The 20,934-nt window shown below is 37.1% G+C and overlaps 1 protein-coding gene across 8 annotated transcripts in view; it reads left to right on the plus strand.

Moving 5' to 3' along the window:
* MIGA1 (mitoguardin 1) overlaps nucleotides 1-20,934 on the plus strand; it is a 99,035-nt gene that overhangs the window by 22,354 nt on the left and 55,747 nt on the right. For all 8 annotated transcript variants that reach the window (XR_010940915.1, XM_067726653.1, XM_067726654.1 and 5 more), the window contains exons 3-7: nucleotides 4,167-4,344; nucleotides 5,801-5,937; nucleotides 7,743-7,869; nucleotides 11,092-11,225; nucleotides 11,956-12,079. Coding sequence is in view for 7 of the 8 variants with exons in the window: in XM_067726653.1 (XP_067582754.1) it covers nucleotides 4,167-4,344; nucleotides 5,801-5,937; nucleotides 7,743-7,869; nucleotides 11,092-11,225; nucleotides 11,956-12,079 (700 nt within the window). In the remaining variant the exon portion in view is untranslated. The remainder of the gene's footprint in view (nucleotides 1-4,166; nucleotides 4,345-5,800; nucleotides 5,938-7,742; nucleotides 7,870-11,091; nucleotides 11,226-11,955; nucleotides 12,080-20,934) is intronic.

The following is a 20,934-nucleotide window of genomic DNA, read 5'->3' on the forward strand; positions in this document are numbered from 1 at the left end:
CTGCTCTTCACTGCGGTGCACAGACTTCTCATTGCGGTGGCTTCTCTTGTTTCAGAGCTCGGGCTCTAGGCCCGTGGGCTTCAGTAGTTGTGGCACGTGCACCTCAGTACTTGTTGCATGCAGGCCCAGTAGTTGTGGTGCACGGGCTTAGTTGCTCCGTGGCATGTCCAGGGATCTTTCTGGACTGGGGATTGAACCCTTGTCCCCTGCATTGGCAGGCAGATTCTTAAATACTGCGCTACCAGGGAAGTCCCTGTCCCCTAATTTTAGCACTTAGTAGTGAATCTTGCCGTAAGCAGTTATTACCATAGCGTTTATTGGTGATTTTCTATTTCCTTCATTCCTTCTACACTCATTATTTAAAATTATTCTATAAGAGAGAGTTGTCCCTTCTTCCCCTTTTATTAATTTATTCAATTATTGATTTATATCAGTTTGGGTATTTATTTTGTTCTTTGGTTTGTAATCTAATACTATTATTTATTTTGTTGCTCAAATTGTTCCATATTTGGCTTTGGAAGCTCTTTCAGGTTGGCTCCTGTGTCTTTTTTTTTTTTTTTTGCGGTACGTGGGCCTCTCACTGTTGTGACCTCTCCCATTGCGGAGCACAGACTCCGGACGTGCAGGCTCGGCGGCCATGGCTCACTGGCGCAGCTGCTCCGCGGCATGTGGGGTCTTCCCGGACCGGGGCACGAACCCGTGTCCCCTGCATCAGCAGGCGGACTCTCAACCACTGCGCCACCAGAGAAGCCCTCCTGTGTCTTTTGACATGCCTGACATGCCCTCTTCTTTTTTTTTTTTCCCCCTCTCCAGGTTCATTTTGTATTTTCTCTGCCTCAGTCCTGGAATTACCCACTTTTCCGGGGAGCTTTGGCTCTCTTTAGTCTCCATATTTAGTTCTCTTTAGTCTCTGGCAATTAGAAACTAAGATCTGGATGCAAGGTGTGTGCGTTGCTACTGGGATGTTGCTATTTCTAGTCCCTCTTAGGAGACAGAACTAGGATGTGTGTGAATGCATACTGATCAGTGTATTTATACACAACTGTATTTCTGAATTTGTCTATCTGTATATATTAAAAAGAAAAAGCAAAACATGAGTTCATATTGATACTTCTTTTTTAATATATTGAGATTATATTATGGCTTTTCTTCCTTAGTTTGTTATTATGTTGAAGTATATTAATTAGTTTTTGAATGTTGAACCAGATTTGAATTCCTAGGATAGACACCATTTTGTCATATATATTATTCTTTTTATATATTGCTGGATTTGATTTGTTAATATTTTATGAAGGATTTCTGCATCTATCAGTGTTGGTCTGTAGGTTTGTTTTTGTAATGTCTTTGGTTTTGATGTTAATAGTAATGCTGGGTTTGTAAAAAGATTGGGAAGTGTTCCCTCTGTAGGATTTGATATTTCTTCCTTGAATATTTGGTAGAATTTGGCTTATAATTTGCTTTGTCAGAAGATTTTAACTACATATTCAGCTTCTTTAATAGGTATGTAAATATTCATGCTATCTATTTCTTCTTGAGTAAATTTTTTTTTCCAAATTTATTTATTTTTGGCTGCGTTGGGTCTTCGTTGCTGTGCGCAGGCTTTCTCTAGTTGTGGCGAGTGGGGGCTACTCTTCGTTGCGGTGCACGGGCTTCTCATTGCGGTGGCTTCCCTTGTTGCAGAGCACAGGCTCTAGGCGCATGGGCTTCAGTAGTTGTGGCACACGGGCTCAGTAGTTGTGGCTCGCCGGCTCTAGAGCACAGGCTCAGTAGTTGTGGCATGGGCTTAGTTGCTCCGCAGCATATGGGATCTTCCCGGAGCAGGGATTGAACCCTTGTCCCCTGCATTGGCAGGCAGATTCCTACCACTGTGCCACCAGGGAAGCGCCTTCCTGAGTAAATTTGATGGGTTCTCTCTTTTAAGGAATTAGTCCGTTTTATCTAAGTTGTTGAATTTATGGGCATAGAGATGTTCATAGTAATCATTTTTTTTTATCCTTTTCATATCTGTGAGGTCTGTAGTGGTGGCCCTTCTTTCATTTCTGATTTTGGTAATATGTATCTTTTCTTTCTCCCTTTCTTTTTGATCAGACTGAGTAGAGGTTTATCAATTTTATTTATTTAAAAAAAAACCTAGGGGCTTCCCTGTTGGCACAGTGGTTGAAAATCCGCCTGCCAATGCAGGGGACACGGGTTCCAGCCCTGGTCCGGGAAGATCCCACATGCCGCAGAGCAACTAAGCCCTTGCGCCACAACTACTGAGCCTGTGCTCTAGAGCCCGCAAGCCACAACTATTGAGCCCACGTGCCACAACTGCTGAAGCCCGTGTGCCTAGAGCCCGTGCTCCACAACAAGAGAAGCCACTGCAATGAGAAGCTCACGCACCGCAAGGCAGAGTAGCCCCTGCTCGCCGCAACTAGAGAAAGCCTGTGCACAGCAACGAAGACCCAACACAGCCAAGAATAAACAAATAAAATAAATTAAAACAAAACAAAACCAGGAATTCCCTGGCGGTCCCGTGGTTGGGACTCTGAACTTCCACTGTCCAGGGCCTGGGTTTGATCCCTGGTCAGGGAACTAAGATTCTGCAAGCTGCGCAGCGCAGCCAAAACAATAAAAAATTAAAAATTAAAAAACCCAAACAACTCTTGATTTTATTGAGTTGGTTTTCCATTTCATTGATTTCTGTGTCGTCTTCATTACTTCCTAATTTTCTGCTTGCTTTAGATTGGATTTGGTTTTCTTTTTCTAAGGTCAAAGCTCAGATTATGGATTCAACACCTTTCATTTTTTCTTAATATAAACATTTAATGGTATAAATTTCCCTCTAAAGTTAAAACTGCATCCCACAGTTTAAGGCTTTTGTTCCTTTTGGGGGACAAAAGAGACGGTTACTGATGCAGTTCATGTCCCTCAACAAAAATTCCTGTTTCCCTTCCACAGTTCACCATTAGGAAGACTTTCTTAGGACTCTTGCCGTCTTTTCTGTGTGTGCTTGGTGGGATTCATGAAGATAAAAACATCCAAAAAGTGTGAATTACCCTTATATTTGCACCACACCTGCCCCCCTGGGAAGGGTGATTCACCGTCTTTCACCAGTACACTCTCAGTCTCCACCAATTTACCAACCATGCTAGCTGAACTCTTCTACTGATATCCTGATATGCCTTCTTCCTGCATGTCAGTGTTCATGTCTTATCTCTCCGGGTGAAAACCTGTGTCTTCTTAGTTTTGGGGCCAGTTGATTACCCTCCAACTTCTGCATTCTGATGGGTTCAAAAAAATTGAGAATTTGTCATTTGACTTTTTTGTTTTTGGAAGGTTGGAAGTGACACTCTTTCTAGCTTTCTATATCCCCAAGCCTATAGCTTTATTTTAAAGTTCTTTTGCATTTTAGGTGATTAATAGTGTTTGTCCCTCAAGACAAAGTTAATTACCTCTTGCTCTTATGTTAGTACTTAGTACATACTTACATTACTGTATTTATCACACTATACTGTAATTATTTGTAATACATTATTTGTATATTTGTCTTTACTATTAGTACACTCTTTAGGGAAGCAAGATCTGTATCCTCTGTATACCTGGTGCTTCTTGATAAATGAAAGACATATGCTTATTGAATAGAATTATACTAAGATTTTAATTTTCATTTTCATAGCACAGTCCTGGTATATTGTAAGATGCTGAGTAAATATTTGTTGATTAATTCATGAATAAAAGGGCTTATTTAAATGATATTTATAAATTGAGTTAATTTATGTTTGCCCACATTTCCAGATAGTTTTAAAAAATTGGTTCATTTTAAAAGTCTGATTTAATCATTCCTGCAATTAAAAATCTTGCTGTGATTCAGATAGAAGATTGAGTTGCATGAATTAATCATTAGTTGTTCAACAGATATTAATGGGATTGAATTATTTTGTGCTCCTGGTAACTTTTTGGGCATTATTATTTATCTGAGAACTGCAGAGCAGTGGATATTAAATTACTACATTTTTTTGGGTTTGTCTTTAAAATTCAGATTGGGCTAGTTGTCATTGAAAGAGTAAAATAATATTATCTTGGTAGTATTTAGAACTAGATTAGCTTAAGAATAATTTTAGTCCTTATGTCAATTTTAAACAAACAAATAAGACTTTTTTTCAATCTAATTGCATCTTTTCCAGATCAGATTTTCGCCAGTAGCTAAAAAGTTGTTTGTGGTAACTGCAGTGAGTGTTGTATCTGTAATTTTTCTGGCCCGTCACTTTAAAAGAAGACGTGGAAAGAAGAAAGGAAAAATATTACCATGGGAACCAGAGCATCTCATACTTGAATACACTAAAAGAGCAGCATCAGACAAAGGTATGTAGAAATAGCTGAATTAAGTCTGCAAAGGAAATTTTATATGTAAATCATGACTGGAGTGCAGTGATTTCAGTGTTTTAATTTCCAGAATTTCCTTGCTTAATATTTAACTCACAAGTAATACAGATTAATTTTAGAAAGATTAGAAAATACAGACAAGCAAACAGAAAAAATTAAAATCACTTGAAATTCTGCTACCCAGAAATAAATACTGCTAATACTTTGGTATATATCTATCCATTTATATTTGCACTTAAATGTCATATTGAGACATAAAATTTTATATTATATACAAGTAAATAATTTATGCATTTTAAGTAAAATTCATACCTTTTGTAACCTGCCTTTAAAATATTTACCATTATATAAGAATGTCTTTAAATGTCAATAAATATATCTCTGTGCTATCATTTTTAATATGTATTTAGTGTACAAATGTACTCTAATTATTTAACCAGTTCCCTGTTGTTCTCTTTAGGTTGTTTTTCTTGCTTTGCATATACTTGTCTGGTTTATTTCCTAAGTTTATAAAGTTCTAGAAGTAGAATTGCTGGCGTTTAAAGCATCTATAGTTTTTGTTAGAGATCTGATACATATTATCAAATTATATCAATAGAAATAATTTCTTCAGCATGCTGGATTTATTTTTGAATTTTAAATTATTTTAAATTTATTATTTGATTTATCATATGATTTTGTGATTTGTTGGCCCAACAAATAATTAATGAATGACTATTTTGTGCCAAGTGTAGTGAACATTACAATAATGATGCCTCTCACTTACTGATGTTTTATTAGACCTCGGGTGCAGTGCTACATTCTATATATTCACTGTGTTAATTTAACCTTTATAACAATCCTATGAATTAGGACTATAATCCTATTTGTTGTTCCCATTTTATACCTAAAGAAAATTGAGATATGGAAAAGTTGAGTGACTTGCTCAAGTTCATATAACTAATAAGTGCAAGGATTTGAATTGAGGAGTGTCTTAACTGCTGCATTAAGATAAACTAAGGCACAGTGTCTGCCCTAGATGAATGGGTAGATGGTTAGGGGAGACAGACGTATAAAAAGACTGATTACAATATAATGTGATAAAGATAAAGTTTAAAGGTAATTCAGGAAAGAAGTGCTTATATTTTGTTAAATTTATAATTTGAAGGTTCATAGTTGCCAGTATTTTTATGCTGATTACAGTAGACCATTCAAATACCACCTTGAGTAATTGATGAATGTTTTAATCTTCATTTCAGAAGCAGATTTTAGCAGTATTAAAAATATTATATAGAGATGTAGATTTTAATAATGGTATACATTTAATAACTTACACAATTGAGGGAAATGTGTTTTAAAATGAGCCCTCTGAATGAATATATAAACTTTGAAATTTTACCTGAAATTTATCATTGGAGTTATTGATACTTTTAATATTAATATGTTTGTTTGGTAGGTTCAAGTTGTTCCAGTAGCAGACAGAATTTGACACTATCTTTAAGTTCTGCCAAAGACAAAGGATCTCAGTCTTATAATTATGCTAATGGAGGACTCTTCAGTAAACACTCAGGTTCTGCACAGAGTTTGGCCTCTGTAAGTAAAGAAAAAATTTTTATTAGTTTTTTCTTTTAACTATTTATATATCTATTGTTATCTATTGGTTTAAATGTCATACAGTTATAGATAGCTCTTAGTATGGAAAGAAGCTTAAGAAATCTGGTTGATCCTGTTTTCTTCAGGCAAGTAAAATTATCCTTTTGCTAAATATTCAGCCAGCTTGGTTCCAGGTTTTTTTGAGTTAAGTGATGTAGTCCCATGGGGTCCTCTGAGGATGATGTTGGTATGGAAGTGTTGCTTCAAAGCTAGATGCTCTGCAGAAAGCTAGAAGATGCAGCAAACATGGTACTAGGTCACAAAAATCACTTGATGAACCTGCCAAGGGTGGAGTTCTTCACCTCTTTCTTGACAGCATTAATATAGTATTGATTGACAGGTGAAAAATGAAGTTAATATTTGTTTAAATCTAATGTAGTTTTAAAAATTAGGTAGGATACGCACTTCCTACTAAGTAAAGAAGAGGCAAAAAGCAAACAGTGAAAATGTGCTCCTGATCCTCTCAATTCCCCTCCTTAGAGACGGACACTGACAATTTCTTATGTGTATACTTCCAGGGAGAATATGCCTCCTACCATCATGTATATTCATTAAAAAAAATAGTTTAAAAAATAAAAAAATACTTTATAGAATACCATAATCTGTTCCATACCTTGCTTCTGTATTTCGTTGGAATATACAGCTGCCCCATTCTTAAATGCCTAAAAATATACCAAATTTTTAAAGGCTATTCTGTGGTAGGAACATCTAGATCAAAAGCATGCAGACTCTCAATTCGTTTGTGAAACTGAGCTGGATGATGAAGTATATGCCCATTCTATAATCTGGGGTACCTCTGTGTTGAATTTTCTCAACTGAAAGTTGAAGCTGTTCTTGACTAGAGAAAAGGAGTTTTATGGTAATAGTATAAGTAAGAAGTCTTTAGAATCACTTTACTAGATGTGCCTTAGCTGACCTAGTCATTCCACTGCCAGGGCTGTGAACCCAGATTTCTGCCTCTTAATGAGTGCCTCAGTGAGGGTCATGACAACAGGAGTGGAAGAGGAGGGAACAGGGTCCACAAACTTGGTAACTGGATATGAGGGGTGTGGGAAGAGAAGTTGTTTGAGGAATTATGGAGATAAAAGTACTGTGAGTGAACTTGGGAGGAGGAAGAGTTTTTGTTGTGGGAAGATGCAGAGCTCTTTTTTGATATAGTCATTTTGAGATGCCAACAGAAGAGCCAAGTGGAGTCACCAAATAGGCAGGTGGAAGTGTGGGCTTAGATTTCTCAAAAGAGGACAGAATTGAAGTTCAAGATTTGGGAGTCATTTGCATAGAGGTGACTGAGATGATTGGCTCAGCGGACCTTGCTAGAGAAGGGAAGATGACAGAGGCTTTTCGATTTTCATTACTACATAGTAGAGAATCAGCATTGTAATAAGTTCTGAAAGGAAAATAAGCTAGCTACCTCAAATCAAAGTAGGTGTGGATAAAATTTATAAGTAAATACTTAATGACAGTAAACTATAAAAATAGCTGCTTGATTTTTGATGGAAATATCTGATTTATGTTCAAAATATTGTTCTAGTTGTATATTTTTGAGCAAACAAGGGTTCAGAATGCTTAGGGCCTTATGACTCTTAAGTTTGACTGAATATAATCAGATTTATTTCTTCAGGTAGAAATTCCATGGGTTGTTATACCAGGATTAAGATTTACATAAATAATTTATAAATATAAAAGATCGCAAAATACTATTACAAAAGAGATTTTGAAGTAACTTCTGTCCATTTTAATTTTAGGTCCAGAGTGTCAATTCTTGTCATAGCTGTGCTTGTGGCAATTCTAATTCCTGGGACAAAGCAGATGAAGATGATATTAAACTTGTTAATATTCCTGTGACCACTCCTGAGAACCTATACTTGATGGGTAGGAGTAACATAATGAAGTTTTAAGATACTGTACTCACATTTAATGTGAAACAGAAGAATGATGAATTGTTCTAAGGGAAGCAACTATAATTCTAAAATGTTCTCATCTGTTGACTCTAGTCTATATAACATAACATGTTGTGTTAGCTTCCTGAGGCTACTGTTAAAATTACCACAAACTTGGTGGTTTAAAACAATAGAAATATAGTCTTTCAGAGTTCTGGAGGCCTGAAGTCTGAAATCATTAATTATCACTGGGCTGAAATCAATGTGGCATTTGGGCCATGCTCCCTCTGGAGGCTTGGAAGAGAATTCATTCCGTGCCTCTTCCAGCTTCTGGTGGCTTCAGGCTTGTGGCCAATGACTCTAATATCTGCCTTCCTCTTCACTGTGTGTATCAAATCTCCCTCTGCCTCTCTTTTATAAGGATGGTTGTGATTGGTTCTAGAGCCCCTCAGATAATTTAGGATAATCTCCCCATGTTAAGATTCTTAATTTAATCACATCTGCAAAGACACTTTTTTCTTATATGGTAACATTTACAAGTTCCAGAGACTAGGGCCTGATATCTTTGGGTGGTTATTATTCAATCTATTACACTTACCTAACCTAATCTGTTGACTTTTATCTAATGAATCTATCAAAATCCACTTTATGTAGTCTTTTATCTAGATATCATTTGTATTCTTCCTATATGTAGAAAGGATTTTAGATAGAAAGAGGCATGTGTTTACAGCTCAAACATGAGCATGTCTAGAACGTCTCACTGGAGCCCAGGAAGAGAACCAGAGACCTTAACACCAAATCAGATTCAAGTGCATTTTCAAATCCATTCCCCTGTTCTTCTGTATTCTATTTCAGGCTATATTCCTTTTAAGGGAAATGCATACTAACTAAAAAAAAAAAACCAAAAAAATCTTGATGTGACCTTGGCCAGTGAGTAGTAAGGGGATGGTGAGTTGGCAGAAGGACTGTGTGCCTGCGTGCATTCCCACACTCTAGAATAGTTAAAGACTATATCATCTGTAAAGCAATTATACTCCAATAAAGATGTTAAAAAAACAAAAAGAGAAAAAAAAAAAAAAAAAGACTATATCATCCGCCGTGTTGTCACAGTAGGTAATACTGCACAGGGGGAGAGATATAGGAGTAGTTCTTCTGCCACCTTTTCCAGGTCTTCTGAGAATTAAGCTCACTATGTTTCTAGATTAACTATGCCTAGTAAACCTACACTCAAAACTTCTGTAGGAATATTGAGAGTTAGAATTGAAGAGAAATAGAGTAAAACTAGGGAAGCTGCAGGGAGTCTCAGTGTCATAGAATTAGGATCGGTAGGAGATATTGTTTCAATTCCCACCTATTGTTTCAGTTCCCTTCACAGTGTTGATGACATAAAAAATATATTGGTAACATGTTTGAATTCCTGTCACAAAACTGCTGATGTGTGACAGTTTGGGCCACGTTCTGCAGTCAGGTGAGACACAGTACTTCCTGAGAGGTAACTTTTATCTTTGGACAACTCTGCTGTTAGATAATTCTTCCTTATATTTAGCCAAAATAATCAGAAGGATAGGGAGTGGATGGAGCGAGAGGAGGATGAAGGAATTAGAATTTTATAGCTTGGAAAAAGGAAGTCTTTTAAGTGAGTAAATTTTTTAGAAGGAAGATCCAGACAATGAGTCTTTGCTACAGAAAATTAAACAATTTAAGGCCTACATTTCATTTAAAGAACATCTTATTTGTTTAGAGTTGTAGGTTCTCCAGATAACTGAAGAAATGATTTTCGAGGACAGGTATTCTCTAGCTACCATATCTTAAAAACATCTTCAGAATGACTTGGTCAGATTCTTAAGCAGCTTTTAAAGATCTTTTACTTTTATATGTCTAGAAAAATTGAGGTTTTGAAATATTTTGGTTTGGTTTGAAGTGCATAATTATTATTATTATTATTTTTTGCGGTACGCGGGCCTCTCACTGTTGTGGCCTGAAGTGCATAATTATTTTGGTAAGCCTTTTTTTTTTTTAATTTGGAGAAAAAGAGGCACATATTCACCTATTTTCCTACAAAAGCTTTCTATAAGGAGGGATATGAAATTCCTACTCATATTGTAACCCTTTATTGGTTCTTCTTGTATATTTTTAACTCTGGCCCAGCACTTTATCCATCCAAATCAGCAAGTTGGTGTCAAGGTGGTCTAAGACACCTTTTGGTGGAAAAAAGATAGAAAAGACTTTATTCTGGACCTCTGTGCTGTTATCTTTCTTCTTAGCTTTACTCTCTCCTTCTGAGAACCTCTTGTAAACCTGATAGTTTCTTATCAACTAGTTTCTTCTATTTGCCCATCAGTTTTCTGTTTCATTTAGGGGGATATTTTGAAAGATAGTTATGTGACTATAAAAATTAGCCATTATTGTTAGGACTTTTGATGAATTCATGATATTATTTTAGAAAATTTCCAAGCACCGTATACCTTTGAGTTACATATTTTAAAAAGGGAAAACATATTAGTCATTTCTCTCTTATTGTTGGTTGACTACATCTGTAGACCTGGAATGTATTGAGATATTAAGATTCTGCTAAGAAATGATGTGAGCATAAATTTTATTCTTTAGTGCCAAAATTACAGTCACACTGTGCCATTGGTGCTAACTGTGTGAAAAACACTTTAGACTGAAAATGATTTTGGTATTGATTTCACTTATTTAAAATTGTTCTGTTCTTGGGACTTCCCTGGTGGCGCAGTGGTTAAGAATCTGCCTGCCAATATAGGGGTCGTGGGTTCGATCCCTGGTCTGGGAAGATCCCACATGCTGCGGAGCAACTAAGCCCATGTACCACAACTACTGAGCCTGCGCTCGAGAGCCCACAAGCCACAACTACTGAAGCCAGCGTGCCTAAAGCCCGAGCTCTGCAGCAAGAGAAACCACCGCAATGAGAAGCCTGTGCACCGCAACAAAGAGTAGTCCCCGCTTGATGCAACTAGAGAAAGCCTGCGTGCAGCAACAAAGACCCAATGCAACCAAATAAATTTAAAAACTTTTAAAAATTAGTAAAATTGCTCCGTTCTTGGGAAATCGCAGGCAGTCCAGTGGTTAGGACTCAGCACTTTCACTGCGGGGGGCCTGGGTTCAGTCCCTGGTTGGGGAACTAGGATCCTGCAAGCCATGTGGCACAGCCAGAAAAAAAATAAAATAAAATTGTTCTGTTCTCAATTTTTAGGTATGGAATTGTTTGAAGAGGCATTGCGTCGATGGGAACAAGCTCTAACCTTTCGAAATAGACAGGCTGAAGACGAAGCCTGTAGTTCCATTAAATTGGGTGCGGGAGATGCCATTGCAGAAGAAAGTATAGATGTAAGGATGATTTATTTGGGAGTGGTCTTCATAATATTGGAACAGTTGAACTATTTTTAACATTGATTCAGTGTATTTGATTTCTGTGGCATTTAATAGAACTTTTTTTTTTCTTCCTTGGGATTGTGTGGGGATATTTCTTACTGGGCTTTTCCTGTTCGGTTAGTTGTTAAACCCCAAATTTGCAATTTATCATTGTTTCCTGATTTTTCAAGAAAATAAAGAATTAAGCAAATATGATTTTTAAAAGTCTGTTTTGTGCTTTGGGTTTAATTAAGTGCCATTATATACATAAAAATCACACAGAGTTAGAGCTAGACTCATCTAGGTTAGTGATTCTCAAATTTGAGCATGCATCAGAAGCCTCTGAAAGGCTTGCTGAAAAATAGATTTGGGGGTCCCACCTTCAGGGTTTCTAATTCATTTCTAATTTGCAATTCTAACAAGTTCCCAGGTAATACTGATGCTGCTGGTTCAGGAACCTTACTTTGAGAACCTTACTTTGAGATCTAGTCCAACTCCTTAATTTTACAGATTATGAAATGGAGATGATTTTATCTGAGGCATAGCTAGAACCCAGGCCTCCTGACTTCTATCACAGTATTCTCACCACCCAACAGTATTTTTTTATATCCCTCACTTTTCTGCCTTTCATTTAAAAGTGGAAAGTGTTTAGAATTTTAGCATTAGAATCTAATATTTGCTGTGTGTACTTTTTCTCTCCTTATAGGATATTATTAGTACTGAATTTATCCATAAACTTGAAGCTCTGCTGCAAAGAGCATATCGTCTCCAAGAGGAGTTTGAAGCTACTCTAGGGGCGTCTGATCCTAATTCCCTTGCTAATGATATGGGTAAGGTGGTTATTTTATATGGTTTTTATGAAATGTGTGATTTTATTCTTTTCTATTCTTGGAATCATTGGCATAAGTACATTAATATGGTTACATACTTTTTAGAAAATAACCAAGAGAAAAAGAGTACTATCATATTTATTGGATTTTTTTCTTTCAGTTTAACTTTTCAAGTGAACTTATTGACATAAATTCAAGTACTTACCATAGATAGGATTGTAACATTATTTTAAAATTACATTCTAAGTGAAAGAATCCCAGTTAAAGTGTTAGAGGGAGGAAAAAAATAATAATATAAAAATGGGACAGAGACACACTACCTCAGAAACAGGCATGTAGCTCATGACTTACATTTAAAGTATTTTAAGTCACTCTATTTCTTGACGCAATTTCAGTTGCAGGCTACATTTTGATGTAAGTAGTCAATACATACGTCAATATATACCATTACCTTTGTTTCCTACTTTAAAGAAAAAAGAACTTTGAAAAGACTTCTTAAATGAAGTCTTCCAGGGAAAGAATGATTAAAATTGCTTCCGGGAGTTCCCTGGTGGCTTAGTGGTTAGGATCCTGGGCTTTCACTGTGATGGCCTGGGCTGGTTGGTGAACTGAGATCCTGGAAGCTGCCCAGCGAGGCCAAAAAAAAAGCTTCCTTGACTTCAGTACATCATCCAAAGAATGAAATAAAATAAAATTACATTATATATTTTTTTTGTTAAAAGTAATTTAAATTTTTTTATTTGAGGATTTTTGTTTTCTAATAAATAAAAATTGTTAAGGCTTGTTAAGTTTTTCCACATTTATTTCTGAACATGAAGTACTGAAAGTGGCTGCATTTTGAGATGTTTACATATTTATATATTTTGAATTTAGGTAAAAGATTTCACTTGTATTAGAATTATGAATTTCTGTCTATATGTTACAGTGAGGGTTATGTGAAACCTCTGCATTAATTTTGGTCTTTGCTTTTTCATCCTGTTACTGTCACCAAAAATTATTCATTAGACTTGAATGAATAGTTTTTTTAAAGTTTCTCTGCTTTTGGCATAGGGGAGATTCAGGCCAGAAGAAAAGTAGACAGTATTCATGTCAACAAATAGAATTTGCCAAAGGTTTCTATTTACATATTTTTTTACACAATTTCTTTTATAACTTATTAGAATGGCATTTATGATAGTAAGTAGGAAAAAGAACAGAGAGAAGCATTTTTGTAAATGAATTTTTACTGGAGTATAGTTGCTTTACAATGTTGTGTTAGTTTCTACTGTACAGCAAAAATGAATCGGCTATACATATATCCCCTCTGTTTTGGATTTCCTTCCCCCTTATGTCACCCCAGTGCATTAAGTAGAGTTCCCTGTGCTATACAGTATGTTCTCATTACTTATCTATTTTATACATAGTATCAGTAGTGTATATGTGTCAATCCCAATCTCCTAATTCCTCCCCACCAGTGAAGCATTTTTAAAAGAAGTCAAATGTAAAAATGGGAATGGAACTACTAGAAGAGATAGCAAAGTGGTTAAGTAGCAAGGAAAGCCACAGAGAAAAAGAAGTAGGAAAAAATTATAAATATAAGGATGGAAGAGGAAGAGGGCCTGAGACTTTTATTCTTTTATTCTAGGAATGGAGGCTTTGCCCTCACTGTTCTAATCTTCTGCTTGCAGTTTCTGTCTAGCCTCATGATAAGGATCATGTAGATGTGTAGTTCTTGTACTTGTTAGTCTTCTAATATGCATCTCAGATTTCGTTCTGTTTGGCATGCCCAAAGTTTCTTTTTTCTACTGTCCATAGAAGTTGGTGGAATCCATCTCTGATTTCTTCAGTTTATTAGGTAATAAAGGTTTTTTGGGTATTGCCCAGAGGGTCTGCTTTGGGTTTACATTGCATCTGGACAAGAAGACCCCTGGGAAAATGGCTTAATTTCTGGGGCCTTCAAGTTGTTTCTGAGGAAATTGTTGTTAATTTGGAACTCTAAATGGGTAGGATTTCTAAAGTGGGACTCATAATCAGTCTATCCATTTGGTTAGCTTAGGTTGTAATAAGTTCCTGACCCCACCCATGTCTTAACCTGAGCTGTCAGTGGCTACTAGGCTGGCTGGCTTTTCCCTGCAGCCTAGCAGTACCTTGGCCTGTTATTGCCCTGGAGATCCCAGTTGACATGAAGCTGTTATATTTTGTTCCTTCTTGGGAATTATTTGGATGTTCTTCTATATCGCAAGTTTCCATTTTGGAACTTCTGGATTCAAAGAGCTGAATCTATGGCCAGGACTCTAGTAGGGAAGTAGTTCTGTTATATCTGTTATTTGATATTAATCAAAATTGCTTAGAAGTCAGTTAACTCTCCTCATTCTCTAAATCCAAATTCATTTTACACATTTAATGTATATTAATGAGAGGCAACTTACAATTAGTAGTCATAAATAAAGAGAGGTTAACAAATGGCCTTCAGAGGCTCAGGGGTGAATTTAAACCACCCCTTATTGATCTGACTTCAGTGAATACTTTATTGTTTTGAAATTTGCTTTGTCTTATTTGATAAAATCAAATTTTTTTTCTCCTAAGCGTGTGATAGGTTTTCAAGGTTGGAAGATTTTTTAGCAGTCATCTAATTTATCGCCTTTCCCCCTGGACTTAATATTTGACAGCTACCATTGTTTGCATGTCACCATGTTCCAGGGCCTTTGCTAAGTAAGGCCCATAGTTTCTTCTCTGAGTCAGGCACAATTCTAAGTAAAAATTATGTCACTTAATCCTTACAACTTTTATGAGGTAAATATAGTTATCCTCATTTTTCAGACGGGGAGAGAGGTACAGAGGTATTAAATCACTTCCCCAGAGTTACATAGCTATTAAGTGACAGAACTTAGATTTGGGCCCAGGCGGCTGGCTTTGGAGTCCATAAACCACCATGCTGTATTGCCTCACCACTTAGAAGACAGACATGTTCTTTGAATGGGAGGATTGACTGTGAACTCTTTGTGGCAAAGTTCCCTGTAAGAAATGTCTTGGAGCAGGTAGTCTGGAATCCCCACAGCTGCTGAAGTAAGAAACCTTATTTCTGGTGGTGGTATCATTTATTTAGTGTGGATCTTCCTTTCCTTTAAATTTTTTCTTCCTCCGCATCTATCTGGGGATCTGCAATGAACTCATGCATCTTTCCTCCTCTCTCAGGCCCTCTATGCAGTCTAGACAGACTTCGCGCATTTTGTTTTTTAAAAATATTTATTTATTTGGCTGCGTCGGGTCTTAGTTGCAGCATGCGGGATCTTCGTTGCAGCATGTGGGATCTTTCGTTGCGGCGCGTGGCCTTCAGAGCGCAGGATCAGTATCTGCGGCACATGGGCTCTCTAGTTGTGGCGTGCAGGCTCTAGAGTGCACAGGCTTAGTTGCCCCACGGCATGTGTGATCTTAGTTCCCCAACCAGGGATCAAACCTGCGTCCCCTGCATTGGAAGGCAGATTCTTAACCACTGGACCACCAGGGAAGTCCCTCACGTGTTTTATAGAAGGGAGTTATCAAGGTTTAATCCAGGAACTGAAGACGTGAACTGCTGTATTTACCTGAGGGAATAGGGGGAGGGGGCCCAACTGTGCCAGCTGACTTTAATGTAGCACTTTAATGAGTTATTCTAGTGGATTACCTTTTGGCCTATATCTGCATAATAGCTAAAAATACAAACTCAAGATTCAGACTAACTGGGTTCAAATTCTGTCTTCACCATTTATTAGCTGTATGATTATGTAACTTGTCTAAGCCTCAGCTTCTTCATCTGAAAAATGGGCATGTAGTACCTATTTAACAAAGTAATTATGAGAATTAAATTATATTAACAAATAAAAAGTCTAGGGAACAGGGTAACAATATTTATGAGGTTGGAGTTTGGAACTCTCTGAGGAAGACAATCATTTTTACCTCTAGGATATTAGGCTGTGGTTTGATAGGACCTACCTGATCCTACCTTGGCCAATTTCAAGGTATTCTTTAAAATTTCTGGTCTGGGGCTTCCCTGGTGGCGCAGTGGTCGGGAGTCCGCCTGCCGATGCAGGGGACGTGGGTTCGTGTCCCGGTCCGAGAAGATCCCACGTGCCGCGGAGCGGCTGGGCCCGTGAGCCATGGCCGCTGAGCCTGCGCTTCCGGAGCCTGTGCTCCGCAACGGGAGAGGCCACAACAGTGAGAGGCCCGTGTACCACAAAAAAAAAAAAAAAGATAAAATTTCTGGTCTGGTGATACCTTTTCCATGTGTTCCAGTGAGGCAGTTATTTTCTTCCTGTCATTTTTCTTTTTTTTTGGGGGGGCCACTCCACGTGGCTTGATTGAACCCATGCCCTCGGCAGTGAAAGTGCGGAGTCCTAACCACTGGACCGCCAGGGAATTCCCTCTTCCTGTCATTTTTAATGGGCCTTTAGGAAGGAGAAGTAGATGCTTTTTTTTTTAATTTAATTAATTAATTTATTTATTTTGCCTGTGCTGGGTCTTCATTACGGCACATAGGCTTCTCTAATTGCAGTGCGAGGATTTCTCTAGTTGCAGCGTGCGGGCTCAATAGTTGTGGTGCACGGGCTTAGTTGCGGTATGTGGGATCTTAGTTCCCCAACCAGGGGTCGAACCTGGGCCCCCTGCATTGAGTTAAGAACGTGGAGTCTTAACCATTGGACCACCAGGGAAGTCTGGAGAAGTAGATGCTTGTGCTCTGTCATCTTGAACTAGAAATTCTGGACATTATAATTACAGAGCCTAAGGACTACATTAACTTGTAACATTGCTAATGTAGAGCTAATGGTTAACTAAAACGTTTAAGTTCTTTGTTGTTACTGTTAGATGTTATTATTAAGCCACATCTTCCTTCATTTGTTCCTGTGCAGTTGTGTTTTTGGACCCAAGGTTTAGATGTTATGTTTATTATTCCTACTAAATTGTCATTTCTCAGTCATCACTCTGAATTAAGATAGTTTTAGATTTTGATTTGACATCCCTTTTAGCTTTCTATCACTTTCTGGTTTGTTCAGTTTGGTCTATTTGTTCATCAATGCTCTCATTGAAACCATTAACAAAAAATGCTTAAAGGAAAACTTATTTCCCTCTACTTACAATTTCTGACAACAAATGAGTGGATTTTCCACACCAAGCAATTCTCCGGTTCTCTTTGGATACCAACTGGGTATCCTGCAATTTAATTCAATTTGAGCACTAATTACCCAGAGTTAGCACAGATTCCACAGGTAAAGGGCTCATCTCACAAGGTTGCCCCCCCTCATATGCCAATCGCAAATCCAGGCCTCCCATGCTTCTGACCAACTGTCTGTAAATCAGAGGTTCCCACCACTCCCTCCTTGGGCTTCATAATTTACTAGAATGGCTCACAGAATTCTGGGAAACACTTTTCTTACTATTACTGGTTTATTATGAAAGATATAACTTAGCAACAGTCAAATGGAAGAGGTGCATAGGGCATGGTATGGGGAATGGGTGTAGAACTTTCATACCCCGTCCAGACACAACATTCTCCCGGCACCGGGATATGTTCACCAACCTGGAGCTCTCTAAACCCTACAGTTTGGTGTTCTTATGGAGATTCCATTATGTAGGCATGATTGATTAAATCTTTGGCTATTTGTGATTAACTTAATCCCCAGCCTCTCTCCCTTCAGGGGTCAGGGTTGGAGTTGAAATTTCCAACTTTCTAATCAGAGGGTTTGTTCCCTTGGCAACCATCCCCCATCCTCCAAGAGTCACCTCATCAATATAAACTCAGGTATAGTTGAAAGGGGCTTATTATGAATAGCAGAAGATACTCCTCTCACCCCCATCACTCAGGAAATTTCAGGAGCTTTAGAAGCTCTGTGCCGGGAACCATGATAAATATATATTACTTATTTTATCACAATACCATATTTTAAAGTGGACAGGGCCAGAGTCAAAGATCTGAGGCATGACTTTCAAGTAGCCTTAGCAACTTGTGCAATAAGCTATAAATTCAACTGTTTCTACTTTCATATTTTTTTCATCTTGATCATAAAGAGATCATGAGATACTTTATTATGTATCATGCCAAAATATGTGTGTATTTATGTACTTAACTAGTTAATTTAAGAAAATATTATATGAAATTTTTTTGAAAAAGATTTAATATCAATTCACATTATTTGGAAATATTGTCATTGCTGAGCTGTCTTGCGGATAGGTATTTTCCATCAAGTATTCATGGCTGGTTTTACACTCACTTGCAAATAAATAAATCATTTTAGTTTTGAAAGGCACATGTGTCAGGTTTTATTGACTATAAGAGCCTCAGCAAAACTTATTTCTCTAATTTTGGAATTCAAAATATAAACGGGGGCTCTACTTAATTTTACATTCATTTGTACTGTTTATAGTAAGTAGTAAGTAGTTTGCCAAGTTAACATTGTGGACTATAGGAGGACAGTTTAAATCCTCCTAAGCATGATTCTTTTAGTATGTTTAAAATCGTCTTAGAGTTTTTCTTTTTTGATAACAGTGTATTTGTTGAAAGTAAATTATATCGATCCTCTTTAGCAGATCCAAAAATACTTTTGACTTGTCAGTATTGTGAGTTATTTGGTTAGTTTAGGTAGGTGAAGTTAATAACAGAGTTTTAAAAATGTATGATTCTAACACTGGATTGCGGTGATAGTTGCACAACTCTATACATTTACTAAAATTCATTGAATTGTACACTTAAAATGGGGAAGTTTTATGGTTTGTGAATTATACTTCAATAAAGCTGTTAAAAATACAGTGTGATTCTGTTAAGCTAATTTTAAGTAAGTAATTTTTTGTGATTTGAAAAAGTGCAAAATAGCACTTCATACTAAAAATTTTAAATAATGCAAGTGTCAAAAAAATTTTTTTTTAATTCATTAAGAATCTCTTAGTTTCAAAGCTCATGGACATGGTGAATTACAAATTTTGTTTACCCAAGGTGGTGCCACTTCAGCTGGTAACCAGAAATACTGAGTATCCTATGTCAATATCCAGTGAACTATACTATTGGTTACATGCATGGGAACTTATGCAAATGGTTTGGTGATAATTGTGCTGTTAATTTTACTTTTATTGTTAACTTTAGAATTTTTTTATATTCTATAATATAATCATCCAAGTGGTCATTAAATTAAATGTGATGAAGAAGCTCAAATAACTGCTGACACTCATGCTGTTAATTTAGTACAGAGCATCCTGGAAATATTGGAACTAATGCTAAGAAAATAAAAGAGCGGAATTGAAGCAGGAGCCCTTTTATTTAAAAAATGAAATAAACCTCTGGCAACATGGCTCTAAAATCACAACTCTAATTCACCCCTAAGCCAGGTTATCATCTGTGTTGAAATAGGAAATATTTTTGATATCTGGGAAGGAAGTGATAGTGATACAAAAAACTTTACTACCAATACTTAGTGTTTTTAAAACATTCTTAAAAACAGACCGTATTATAGTCATTTATTGTGCTTTGAAACTATGCTTGAGAAAAGAAATATAGTACAATAGTTGTATGTCAGCATTTCTTTACATTTATTCCTATAGCAAAGTAGCTTTGAATTAGGCAGGGTTTGAATTACGTTTTAAGGCATGAATTCCTTGTATAAAATGTAACCACCCTGTATTCTCTAATTCACCTTTGTCATGTTCTGTACCGATATTTCCTTAATCATTATGAATTAATGAATCATTATTGGGTATAGTTCTGTATTTGCTCTTACACACCAAAAAGTTTACTTCTGGCTTAAACAAAAGTTATTTGCTCTGTTCTTCTGATTATTAAATAAAATAAAGATTTTAGTTCTCTAATTTAAAAAAAACAATCATTTCCCTTCACTTACAAGAGACCACTTATTGTTAAATGCAAGGTGTTGAAGTCACTAGAGGGCAGCACACTTTATCTGCATGTGGGACGCCTATGACTCATAACTGCCCTTCTGTGCTGTTCGTAGCACTGGGAGTTAAATTTAGGTCACCACTCTTTTTCTGGCGTGTTTCGTATACACCTGCTACTGTAACTCAGAGTGAGACAGAGTCAGGAGGGTATGCACAGAGACTTGAAATAATATTACTGTACAGTTCCATTTGTGTGCAATTTCTTCTAGCTAACAGCATGTAGAAGTGTTACATTTATTTGTAGTTTCTGTTTTTCAGATAGTTGTTAAATTATAATTGTTAAATGATAATTTTGTTATTGTACTGATAATTTTTGAAGATTCAACCAAAAGACTGCACTGTTTTCAGTTGTAAACAGTATAGCTTAGTGGTTAAGAACATGGGCTTTGGAGTTAAACAAACATGGGTTCAAATACTGGCTCTACCACTTTTACTAGCTGTGAAACCTAAGGAAGCCTTGACCTTTCTTAGACTCATATTCTTCCTCTGTAAGCCGGAGGACTATATTAGGATCAGCTTCATAGAATTGTGAAGATGAAATGAGATAACATGTATATCGTATTTTAGCATAGGTACATGGTGAACACTTGTTATCCATTCATATATATTCTGGCATTTTTATGAGGCCTGTTCTAAGATTGTTTAAAAAATACATGGTTGGGCTTCCCTGGTGGCGCAGTGGTTGAGAGTCCGCCTGCCGATGCAGGGGACACGGGTTCGTGCCCCGGTCCAGGAAGATCACACATCCCGCAGAGCGGCTGGGCCCGTGAGCCATGGCCGCTGGGCCTGCGCGTCCAGAGGCTGTGCTCTGCAACAGGAGAGGCCACAACAGTGAGAGGCCCGCGTATCGAAACAAAAACAAAAACAAAAAACATGGTTTATCACCACAGAATCCACCTAACCGATCTCCCACTCATATCACTCTGTCCACTCAAGTGGCAGACACTGTCCTGAATTGT

This window comes from Pseudorca crassidens, chromosome 2, assembly GCF_039906515.1.
Source record: "Pseudorca crassidens isolate mPseCra1 chromosome 2, mPseCra1.hap1, whole genome shotgun sequence".
Classification (NCBI taxonomy): Eukaryota; Metazoa; Chordata; class Mammalia; order Artiodactyla; family Delphinidae; genus Pseudorca; species Pseudorca crassidens.